Source organism: Anabrus simplex, chromosome 1, assembly GCF_040414725.1.
Source record: "Anabrus simplex isolate iqAnaSimp1 chromosome 1, ASM4041472v1, whole genome shotgun sequence".
NCBI lineage: Eukaryota > Metazoa > Arthropoda > Insecta > Orthoptera > Tettigoniidae > Anabrus > Anabrus simplex.
Window position 1 is genome coordinate 1,002,673,943 of NC_090265.1, and position 12,918 is coordinate 1,002,686,860.

The window sequence follows — 12,918 nt, forward strand, 5'->3', positions numbered from 1 at the left end:
GAGAACAGTGTTATTTATTTTCTGATTGCTGGTAACAATAATAATTTATGCACATCCTTCTTATACGTATTATGTAATATATCGTACTGAAAATAATCGTTGGTTCCTAATACTCTTCTACACAGAGGCTTCTTCAAGTTTCCTAAAGGGTAGACACTAGTCAGTGGCTGATAAGGAAAGGGAGGTCCAGTACCTCCTAATTTTAATACCGTGAAGTCTGCAGTTAATATGACACCTGTTTAGAGCAACTCGGGTTACTTTAGTAAGGCATTTTGATGTGTCCCTTTGACGCAGAATCACATTCCACACGTCAATATTCGACTAGTTCCACTATTTTACAATCAATGCTGGAAAGGCGTGACTAACACGAGATCAACTGAAATGGCCATAAGGAGATGTGGTGGTATTTAAGATCTAATTTGAAGATGCATTGGAATGATGTATGGAACATTGCAAATATAGAAGATCTGTTGTAGATGAGACTGTAATTGTGCTAGTTACTTCGCGCCACGCTGTCTTCTTTTGTGGGTCCAGGAGACATCGCGGTGCCATAAATATTATCTCACCGGACTTCCTCTGCAAACCGAAAAAAACTACCGACGCGGTTCTGCAGTATTTGAACACCTTGATACACCACCGGACTTAGTTTGATAATGGAACAATTGTTTTAAGGAATATACTGTAGTTTGAAGTAAACCTGTCACTTTAAACTTAGAAAGTAGATATATTTTTGTCAGCCCTTCACCCCACCGATTTGGTTGCAATGTTTATACTAATGGAAGAATACTTATCTCTGTGATGAAACACTGTACGACATTCTTATTCTAACAATGCTGCCTCGGATACTATCGCAGGTTGGTTTATGAATGTTACAGTGATCGAGTCACTCCATATGAAGTCATCACGAATTCTAATGACGTATCAGTATATGTTTGGCCCTTTGTTTAGTGCTCCAGTAAATCTTACGGTAGGTGGGGAAACATATTTATTTATCCATTCTTTGGAAGGATTACATTTAGAATTTTCAGTATTACATCACTGTACACCATCCTTAAAAACTGGAGATCTAAAACTTAAGTTGTTCGGCTGTGAGCACAGTAATTTCCAGCTTTTATTTTTAGTGTAGAGGTACATATTCGTCCGGTCTAGTGTACGCTCCGGTCATCACTTCCGGCCCTTGATCCATTTAATCAACAGCGCACATATAGTTGTAACCATGATAGCTATAACCTGTAAATAAAATTAGCACGTAAAAGAACTCCTGTGGAACCAAATTCCGGCGCCTCGGCATCTCCGAAAATCGTAAAAGTAGTTAGTGGGACGTAAAATAAGTAACATTATTATTATTAAGATATGTATCCGACTTATTAGCTGAATGGTCAGCGTTGAGGCCTTCGGTTTAGAGGGCCTCGGGTTCGATTCTTGGCCGGGTCGGGGATTTTACTATAGGAAAACACTTAACGAAACTGTAACAAGTTATCCACAACGCTGAAGAGCGAAAACTTTGCAAATATATACAGGGTGGTCAGAAGCAAAGTAACCCGGGTACATGAGCGATAGAGGGTTGGTCATGCTGATAAATAATTTGAAGGTAGTAGTTCGTAATTTCGCACAGTAGTCACTGTTGTCGTAAGTCACGTACAGGTTTAGCAAAACCGCCGCGAAGTGATCTGATTGGCTAACTCCAGCATCTGATAAAAGGACAACGGCGCGAGATATCGACTTATTTTGTTCAAATTATTTGTCAGTATGACCAACCCACTGACGCTCACATACCTATTTCACGTTGTTTCCAACCACCTTGTATAGCTCTTACCCTTAATTATTTGCCACTAGGATATGGAATTCTGCTGAAGGATTTTATCATAGGCCTATAGACGTTATTGGGAAACAATTTTGATAAGTTTAGCGTATCTGAAATTAATTTATAACTAGAAAGACGTCAAGCACATATAAATAATACTGCTTTATCTACAGGAAAAGGATGCAAAGGAATGTCATCCACTGAAAGATGTCAATTTCAATTCAATTTTATTATAAATGTTAAGGTTACATCCAAGTCATTAAGTCATTCAATGGAGAATTTAATTCTCATTCATATGTGAAGTGCCGGGCTGAATGGCTCAGGCGGTTGAGGCGCTGGCCTTCTGACCCCAACTTGGCAGGTTCGATCCTGGCTCAGTCCGGTGGTATTTGAAGGTGTTCGTATACGTGAGCCACCTGTCGGTGATTTATTGGCACGTAAAAGAACTCCTGCGGAACCAAATTCCGGCGCCTCGGCATCCCCGAAAATCGTAAAATTAGTCAGTGGGACGTAAAATGAATAACATTATTATTATTAGGATATGTATCCGACTCATTGACTGAATGGTCAGCGTTGAGGCCTTCGGTTCAGAGGGTCCCGGGTTCGATTCCTGGCCGGGTCGGGGAATTTAATCCCGTCTGATTAATTCTTCTGACCCGGGAACTGTGTGATTGTGTTTGTACCGACACTCTCCTCTTCATACTCGGACAACACGCTGCACTACCAACCACTACAGCACGCAATAGTGATTACATCCCTCCATATAGGGTTGGTGTCAGGAAGGGTATCCAGCCTTAAAACAGGGCCGAATCCACATGTGCGACAGAGTTCGCACCCAAGACCCCACAGATATGAGGAAAGCGTTGATAGAAGAATACGATTATTAAGATATGTGAAACCGAGCTCGATAGCTGCAGTCGCTTAAGTGCGGCCAGTATCCGGTATTAGGGAGATCGTAGGTTCGAACCCCACTGTCGGCAGCCCTGAATATGGTTTTCCGTGGTTTCCCATTTTCATGCCAGGCAAATGCTGGGGCTGTACCTTAATTAAGGCCAAGGCCGCTTCCTTCCCACTTCCAGCCCTTCCCTGTCCCACCGTCGCCATAAAACCTATCTGTGTCGGTGGGACGTAAAGCAACTAGCAAAAAAAAAAAAAAAAAGATATCTGATACGAATTTGACATTTCGTCGAAAGTATGAGACTGCAGAAAATCGTCCTTATTATCATTTCATATGATAGTTAATGGATTAATGATAAGTCTCTTGGAAGAATTTTTTCTCATGAGAGCAATGCTTGGGCAGTTCACTGGGTTTATTCTGCTTTGTGGGATATTTTGGTCTATGGTTGCCACACCTTTAAAACTGATACCCTACAATAGTAACAGTTACTTTTCCAGAAAGAAGATCCTTCACTGATATCACACTTAACCCAGAATCATTCAAAATAATTTTGATATTACATGTTTACTATTTACTTTCAGATGCATAATTTGACAGATAGAAATTTGCCTTTCTCGTGCTCGTGTTATAATCCGATGGAAAGGATATATTTTTGATGAAGTCATTCAATATGTTCCATAAATATCCGAGATGGAATCTATTAAAGTGTAATATTCATGGTAATACAGCACAGTATTTCGAATGCTTTATTGTCGAGAGCTCCATCATTGAACTGACTGACACATCGGGAACCAATGAGGTTGACAGGGATACTAATTCGTATTCATACACGTTATAGGAATAACGTTTTCATATTATGTAGTCCAGTTGTCAGTGTTCTCATTTTTAAATCAAATGCATTGAATCCTCTCACTGATCCTGATATTAATCTGATACCAGACCAAATTAATCTTTTAACTCTTTTGGAGTAAATTGATGTATCTACTTTCCTGGTTCGTAGATAAATCTGATTGGCAAGCACCATATTCTCTGACATCAGAAAATATGGGTTAGCCGTTTCAGACTGCGGTACAGTAATAAAATATATTCATTATGAAGAATAACTGTAATATTACCTTTACATTCCGCCACCGTTTTTTCTAAATTACATATCTGGAATTCAATATTCATGGTCTTTTCTTAACTCCTTCTTAAATTTACTACGGATCGGGGATCGGATTCTGCTAATCATACATCAGCTGGTTCCTTTACGCTATTACGCCATCACTTTCTCGTTATCGCTGCTTCTAAAATATTATTTTCCCCTGTCTGCCCTGCCTACACGTTATACCTCTCCTACATGGGAATCTTATAAATATCATCTTCTACCAACTTCTCACTGTCTGTGCTATCGTGCTGGTACACGTGCGGAGAGTTCTAATTTTTCCTTCGGTTTCCTGTGTTGTTACTTCATTTCGGCACTACCTCTCGCCGCAATATCTTCCTTAGCAACATGCATCTTTCAAGGTACGGGGAGAAATCTATCTTTTATTAGGTTAGCCTTTTTGAAGATGTTTTTCTAAATAATCAGGCTATCTGCAGTTAAGTCATGCCTCCCAATTTATTTTATGTATTTTGGGAAGTTATTTCGTAATGCCTTCTATAAGTTCCACTTGATTTGGAGCAAGCAATGAATCCGGGCTCAATCCACATGATTCTGCACTTTATGTTTCTGTTCAGTTTTTCGTTCCAGTTCTTCTAATTCAGTCAGTGGTTCAAGGAAATGACCTGGCGTGTCCGGCACAGGTTGGGTGTGTGTTTGTGGCGTGACATTTTCAATTAGTGCTGTGAAAATAGAATACGTTTTGTAGTATTCTTCATGCTATACCACACTTATAACGCTGTGAGTTTGAATGAACTGGGTCTAGTTTGCGTCATGACTTATGTGTGTGGGCAATAGTCACCTGTAGACATGATAATAAGCTTCTGGGCTTTTGCCATGACGGAAAGCAAGGTGGAAATCTTTACGTTTCGTACAGAACACTGATCCGCGTCTTCAGAAAAAAATGCTCGTCTGTTCACCTTCTCTAAGGAAGGTTTGAATTTTAGAATGCTTTACCGTTGGTCTATAGTCAGTGGTAGTCTCGTTCGTCACTAGATGCATCACTGTGTGTTAGCATTCGAGTGCGGGATGTGACGACACTATCTTAACTTCAATTAAGTAACACGTGATTGCCAGCCATTCAGGATTTATGTAGGTAGTTCTCTGACCTGCCATTTGTCTATTGTTATTTCGTTTAGGTGTTTTCCAAATCCGGAATCTTCCCATCTCTCTTCATTCTAGGCTATGTGCCATGGGTCGTACCTTCATAACCTGTATACATCTGTTACTGTATTACTTTTACTTCTTTTCACTCTCGTGTTTTCAACCTTGTTTTTCTACGTGCATCGTACAGCCCCAACCCCGAACCTGCCTGTATCATACTCATTTTCTCGTTCTTTCCGCTATACACTTGTCTTTTCATTTTCAGCTCTATTCTATTCTTCTATCCTATCAATATTTCGTTCCACTCTATAGATTTTCATTTTATAATGTATTCTACTATATTCGTCCTCGTTCCGTCTGATGACGTTGCTGCTTACTTCACAACGCACAAACGATTGACCAACGAACATGTTAATTGGAGCTAAGATAGTGTCGGCACCTCCCACTCAGATGGCTAGCTTACAGTGAGCCGTCTAGTGACAAACTAAGGCTCCTTTCACACTACACGGTTTCGACCGTACGGCAAAAAAACCGTACGGCGACATTCCATTAGTTGCGTGAAGAAGAGCATTAGGGCTTTTTCACACACACCGGTTTTGACCGGCCGGTAACTTGCCGGCCGGTCTAAGTTTCATTTTCACACTTGCCGGTTGAAACCGGACGTTCAGTCATACGCCAGCTCTCGTACAGTATGGATCATAGTCGCATTATTGCCATGTGGCTTTTGTATAGACGTTACCGAAAAAACAAAAGGAATAGAATTCATTGGGTTCATCCAATAAATGAAAAGAGGGAGGAATCAGGTCTGTTTTATACGCTATTTGAAGATTTAAGAAAAGATGGAAAAAGTTCTTTAACTATTTTCGTATGTCCATTTCTACCTTTGATGATTTACATCAGCGGTTAAAATATAATCTTCGGCGTCAGAACACAAAGATGAGGAATTGCATTCAACCTGAGCAGATGTTGGCTATTGCAATAAGGTAAGTAACACACTACTTATTTGCTGAAAATTCTTTATTGACATAACATACAGAAAGTAATAAATAAACTGTAGACATTTATTAGCTTATCTCACAGAGAGGTAAAGTCTATATCTGTATTATATGAAGACGTTGATAACGCCGGAGATACACTGTCTGAGTGACTCATTTCTAATGCTGACGTTGTAGACTGGTATGGGCCACAAGTTGTGTGAAGTTGGCCTAATGACGGAAATTGTATTCCCGACGATCCAGCACTAATGCACGGGGAATTTCCTTGAACTACCAGCGGCTGACCTGGATTGCACATATTGTATTGACAGGGTGTTTGCACACCGGAAACGGCTGGAGACTGATAAAAACCTTGTCTTTTTACACGCTTAATATTCTCTATGAGTTGAAGGACACCTATTTGGAATTTGATGATTTCATCATCATCAAATGTTTGTAAAGAAGGTATAATACCGTTGAAGAATGACAGGTGGCGATTTGGCTGGCCACTACTTTCAAGTGCCTGCAACATTTTTATCTCTAGCTCATCAGGTTTACGACGCTTTCGGGAACCCTTTTCTTTATTCGGCACTTTCAATTCCTGAGACCGTTCAGTAAAATCGTTCACCCCCATCTGTGTATTGTCGGCCAAGCTATCTTCTGTATGACGTCCTTCAGTCAGCTTCTTTAAAAATTGTAATTGATCGTTGTAGACATACTTTTTTATTTTGAAAGCCCCAGAACCGCTCCTTTGATGTTCTTTTGACTTTTTACATGATTTGATGAAAGAATCTCTGATGTTTCCCCATTTTTTCATTACTTCTTTACCTGCAAATAATACACACGTATTATTGTCCTTGTTTCAGATACTTAGCAAGCGGATGCACTTTCACAGACCTTCACTACAATTACAGAATTGGCATCTCAACAGCCAGCTCTATAGTTAGAGATGTGTGTTCCAGTATTTGGTCCACCTTACAACAGGAATGTATTCCTACACCTACAAAAGGCCGCTGGGAAACAATTGCTGCAGAATTCGAAAAGAGAGCTAACTTTCCTCACTGTCTAGGGTCAGTAGATGGAAAACATATCAGAATAATTTGTCCACCTAACAGTGGTTCGATGTTTTACAATTACAAGGATTATTTTTCTGTAGTTTTGATGGCTGTTGCAGACTCAAATTATAGATTTGTTTATGTAAATATTGGAAGTTTTGGAAAAGACTGTGATTCATCAATTTTCAAAAAGTGTTCATTGTGGGAATCAATCGAGACAAATAATCAGGAGCTACCAGAGGAGAGATGTCTCCCCGGAACAGAAAGTCCTAATGTGCCTTATTTTTTTGTTGGAGACGAAGCGTTTGCACTGCACAGACATCTACTACGCCCTTATGGAGGATCTAACCTCACACTGAAAAAAAGAATTTTCAATTATCGTCTGTGTAGAGCAAGAAGATATGTTGAATGTACATTTGGAATTTTGAGCAACAAATGGAGAATTCTACATAGACCCATAAATGTAAATCCTGATTTTGCCGTAGATATTGTGAAAGCGTGTGTTGTACTACATAACTTTGTCCGTGACAGAGATGGTTTTGAGACTGAGGATACCATGACAATAACTGGATTAGAAGATCTGCCATCTGAAGAAACAGCACGAGGTGGACTGGGAGCAAACAACTTGAGGAATGTATTAGCTGATTATTTCTTAACTGATATTGGTGCCGTCAAGTGGCAAATGTCAAAGGTTTAAGACCTAACAGTGTCTGTGTCTGTTTAAAATGCAATAATGAAAAGGTGTTTCTGTAGTATGTCATCACTTGTAATAAAAGTTACTTACCAAAAATGTTTTTTTCGTTATCACTCAATTCTCCAAAATCTTCCTTCAGACCTTCACATACTTCCTTCCACCCCTTCCGTGTACCATCCCGATCTTTATAGATATCACTTGACTTGTCCCACAATACAGGTCTGGCCTCAACCAACGATATCAATAGTTCTATGTCAATTTCCACGTCCTCCATATTTACACTCAACTGTACTTTCTGAGAGCAGCCGGACGACTGATGGCCGGTGTGTGTGAATACACGCATACTGTCACGTGCACCACTGTAGGCTTGCTGCCGGCCGGCGACCGGATTCTCTAGTGAGTGTGTCCGGCTGCTACCCGGCGCGTTACCGGGCACCGGCATGTGTGAAAGCTATAATGCTTTTACATAATCCACTACTTCGTCCGGCATGAACCGGCCGGTCAAAACCGGTGTGTGTGAAACGGCCCTTAGACCTTTCACATTACACGGCACGGTAGCCGTGCCGTTGCCGTGCCGTGTAGCAGCCGTGTCTTGCCACTGGAATGGACGGCTGCCGTTGACTCAGTGGCACACACAGCTAAATGCGTGCTTTCACATTGCACGGTTTTTTAATCGTACGGCAGCTCTCGAGCAGCTGTAGAGGAGATAACGCGAGGGTATCTATACACAACTTATACGCATTAGTATCGTTGCGTTTTATTGCTTTACTTTGTTGTTAAAATGTTCAGTGCATTGCTTGTAGGATTTATCGTTGGTTTTGAGAAATGGCTGACGTAGATTCTGAAATTCTTATTCCTCTGGTCCATACTAGGACATAACTGTAGACATTTATACAGTAGTGGCGATTGGGTATTGGACGTGTGTGTTGGGGAGGGGGGCGAAATGTACAAACAACAAAACGTACCCGAGTTTGTGGTATATAGCGCGGGGGAGGAGGGAGATACATACACCAAAACTTAAAAAAAAGCTCAAAGTGGTAGGCTAATTTAGACAGAGAGGTAATGGTTGTCAGACTACCAACTTAAGTGCGGTAATAGTTTTTTTAAGATAATGATTCAATACCATACAATAAAACTGTCATCAAATGAACAATTTTACACATGCACTAAAATTAAACAGAAGTACGGTGTGATAATACAATTAAAATTCGTTTAGTATTTGACTACACACTACGAAACTAACACACTAAAGAGATTGCCAGATAGACGAATGCGCGCGGAAAGGGAGTGAATCATACCTCAGTGTCCATGACCTTGGCAATAAAATATACCCCTGCCACCCTTCCTCACAGGACATGCAAAGTCTCCACTACTTGGTATGGCGCTATACAAATCGGTTAGCGGCGACAAACTACAGTTTGTGCTTATTCCCGCTAATAATTTTATTTATAATTAAAGAAAATAAAAGAAAGATTTATCTGATAAGAGAACAGGGCTTGTACAAATTGATTTTTAAAAAAGGTTGGAATAAGTCCTAGTTTCAGCCACCTAAAACGGAATAATAATATAATGTTTTCTCCATAAATTGGGGGGGGGGTGACCGCACCACTCGCCCCCCTAATCGCCGCTACTGCATTTATAAAGATCGGATTGCGACCAAGAAATGCCTGGCGTGAAGTTTACTTAGAAATGAAACCAGATTTTTGATCTAATTTAAGACAAAGAAAAAATTTGTTTGGTAATTTAAGTGTATTTTCAGTATATTATATATAGTGTATATTATTACATAATACAGATTCACAAATGTATACTTATGATACAATTTCACAGTTTAATGTTCAACCACGAACTACTAATATTAAAAAATCATCCTATTATTAAAATTACTCTCTTGTATGACTAGCATCAAGACATGCACTGAGCTTCCCACGGCAAAAAAAACGTACGGCGAAAAAACCGTTGTAGTGTGAAAGCAACATCCACGGCAAAAGAGCCGTACGGTTTTTTTGCCGTACGATCGAAACCGTGTAGTGTGAAAGGAGCCTTACTATAGACCAACGGAAAAGCATTATTTTTCTTCTGAAGACGTGGAGCAAATTTCTCTGCTAAATATAAACAATTTGTTTTCTGACGTGGAAATATACCAAAGGCTTCTTATCATGTCTAGAATATATGGGCCGTGAAAATATTGATTTAAATAATAGTCACTTGTTTTCTTACTTTGTGACGGATAGCTGTTTATACTATTTCACGTAAGAGTACTTATTGTATGTAATGTAAAGTTCCTTTACGTAAGCTTAATAATTTCTTGGTTAATAGCATTGTTTTTATTCTGTCGCGTCAAAGATGAAATGTTTGAGGTTCGCATGATGTTGACGTGTGCTTATTCTAACTAAATTCAAGTTACAATTGTGATGAATTTTTTACTTGATTGTTAAATGGTGTACCTTGGGTTTTAACTGTTGTTCCCTAGTCTATACATTAATTTTGGTAGGGTCGTTAGCCGTGGAGATTATATTACAAATTTCGTGTATGTCGTTAACCGTACTTTATATAGTATATTTGACTTTGTATGATTTACTTTGAAGAAGATATTTCCTATGAAATTCTAGGCCATTTCGATGGATTTATGTTTAAAATTGAATTTTCTAATAAAAATTGCAAATGGACCTTCGTTGTGCTTGATGGAAAACAATGAAACCTTCTAATATTTGCTATTTAAGAACCTTGAATGAAATTTTATAACATTCACATATGAGGTTAGCTAAATCTATAATAAATTGCTATGCGAATTATCCTATCTACCAGTACTACTATGTATTAATTTGTGCCATCTTTGGAAAACTTTGCTGTATGGACCCTGAATTACATTGATGTTTACGCCATACCTCCTATTACGTTATCCCCTGCAAATATTACTCTGATTCGACTGTTTGTGAAACGACTCTCTAGATATTGTCTCTTGACAATATTACGATAGTTGACACATATATCCTGGAGTGCCACATTGGATTATTGCTAATAATTTGCTGTCAAGTATGCTGGCCTGTTCTATTGATCGCATTTTACTTACCGTACCGGGTTAGTGGCGTTATGAATAATGCGGAATTTTATAATCACCCCAACTAATACTATTTTCAAATCTTGTTTCTCATATCGTGCGTGGTAGCTTGTATACATAACCTTACAAATATGAAGGTCTCTAACTTTAACATAACCTACCTCAGCATATTTGTGCTACCACATAAATTAGAACTTTCCTCGTGTTGTTTTTTGTAGTTAATTTTTGGTCACACTTCAGTGATGTGATGAATACTGAACACTCGGTTGCGATCTACAGATACCAGAATGAGGTAAATGAAGACATTTGTCTATAGGCCTGTACTCATTCTTCTCTGTGGTATAGAGTTACCGGGATTCCTTCTTATGCTTAGATTTCAGGTTCGATTCCTGGCATACACATCAATTTCAGTTCTGACTGAAGGGTGGAACGAAGTCCATTCAGACTCATGAGAACCAAAGAGAAGTTTTTGATGTAAGATCCAGCGGACCCGGTCACGAAAGCCAAGCAGTGCGGCTGAGGTTGTCATCGAGCTAACCACGTGGAATAAAATATTTTGAGGCCCTTTTAGGTGCACAACAATCTTCGAAGCAAACTAAGACCCAAAGCGGGTTTTATGTGCCACGAGGATATAGGGAATTAATTACTCAAACTAATTCGGATCCTACTCATTGGCTGAATGGTCACCTTTGGGGCCTTCAGTTCCATTCCCGGCAGGGACGAGGATTTTAATCGCGTCTGATTAATTCTGCTGGATCGGAGACTGGGTGTTTGGTTTGTTCCAACACTTTCCTCTTCACATTCAGACAACACACTACACTACCAACGACCACAGAAACATGCAATAGTGATCATAACCCTCCATACAGGGTTGGCGTCAGGAAGGCATCCGGCCGTAAAAAAAGGTCACATCCATATGTGCCAGTTCGCACCCGTGATCCCACATATGTGGGGAAAGTGATAGTATAAGGATAAGAAGAAGATACTCGTGAATTAGGATAGAATTACTACTTAGGATTTTGGTTTCTAATCATGCTGGAAGTGAATAGGATAATAAGATTGGTTGGAATGAAGCACACATGAACGGAAATATTACATGTTTCAAACATATTTCCTTCAATGAAGCAATTTAAAGATAAAAAAATGAAGATAAAGCTCGTAAATCATGACTGTCACTCTGCATTTAACAACAAAACATATTATATTTCTTGATTGCAATTTTTTTTACGAGTTGCTTTACGTCGCACCGACACAGATAGGTCTTATAGTGACGATGGGGCAGGAATGAGCTAAGAGTGGGAAGGAAGCGGCCGTGGCACAGCCCTAGTATTTGCGTGGTGTGAAAATGGGAAACCACGGAAAACTATCTTCAGGGCTGCCGACAGTGAGTTTCGAACACACTATCTCCTGAATACCGGATACTGGCCACACTTAAGTGACTGCAGCTATCGAGCTCGGTGGTTCCGAATTTTAGACGTCGAAATATTTTTAATAGCGTGCCTTGTAGGTGTTCATTTTTCCTTTTCCTTTTAAAAAAAAATTCTAGATGAATTCCAAGATGGTACATACTCTACCCATTTAGCTGGAAAAATGTATGTAGCCCTTCATTTTATATACTTTTACAGGTAATCACTCAGAGTTTTAAAATACTATTTCATTAATGATAATTAATGTAAATTAGACTTGCAACGCTTTGATTAAATAGCATTTCCAGCTGATGAGAGATAAAGATTTGAAATGTATTAAATTAAGGTAACAAAATGTGTACAAAAGTGGAGCAGAAACGAAACAACATTAAATCTTGGATTTACTTCCCCTCCGAGCTTGAAACCTGACCTGCAAGAAATTACTAAATGCTTTGGAGCTGAAAGTCTTCAGTGCAGGTACGGTGACGGAGAGAGTCAACAGAAAGCAAGTCCCAGTATAGGAGAGAGCAAGAGTACCGTAAAAAGTACATAAAAACAAAGCCCCACTATAAATGGAGAGGCCGCGTACTTGGACAGGAAGGTGTCCTCTGAGATATCACCGATGGAGAAGTATTAGGAAGAAGTCAACAAGAACAGTCTAGCAAAGTACTTCTATACTTAAAGTCGTAAAAGGAGAAGATATTACAAACTTTTCTAGAGCCGCAACGGTATCCAACAAACTGATGGTGATGAATGAGGTAGACTAGGATCGTCAGTATCA

The 12,918-nt window shown here is 39.4% G+C and overlaps 1 protein-coding gene and 1 pseudogene across 1 annotated transcript; one reads left to right on the top strand and one right to left on the bottom strand.

The window, feature by feature from the left end:
- The first annotated feature begins 5,638 nt into the window (after positions 1–5,638).
- LOC137501230 (uncharacterized) lies at positions 5,639–7,791 on the top strand (annotated as a pseudogene).
- Positions 5,985–7,944, bottom strand: LOC137501232 (uncharacterized). The gene is made up of 2 exons (XM_068228121.1): positions 7,761–7,944; positions 5,985–6,749 (listed from the first exon to the last, which is right to left on the bottom strand). The coding sequence occupies exons 1-2, from the start codon at positions 7,942–7,944 to the stop codon at positions 6,022–6,024; spliced, it is 912 nt and encodes a 303-aa protein (XP_068084222.1). The 3' UTR covers positions 5,985–6,021.
- Between the last annotated feature and the right edge of the window lie 4,974 nt (positions 7,945–12,918).

Bases quoted from the DNA above. Each gene is read 5' to 3' on its own strand.
- LOC137501232 (XM_068228121.1), bottom strand. From the start codon at position 7,944: ATGGAGGACGTGGAAATTGACATAGAACTATTGATATCGTTGGTTGAG. The intron at 6,750-7,760 runs GTAAGTAACTTT...TATTATTTGCAG, and splicing joins TAACGAAAAAAACATTTTTG to GTAAAGAAGTAATGAAAAAA.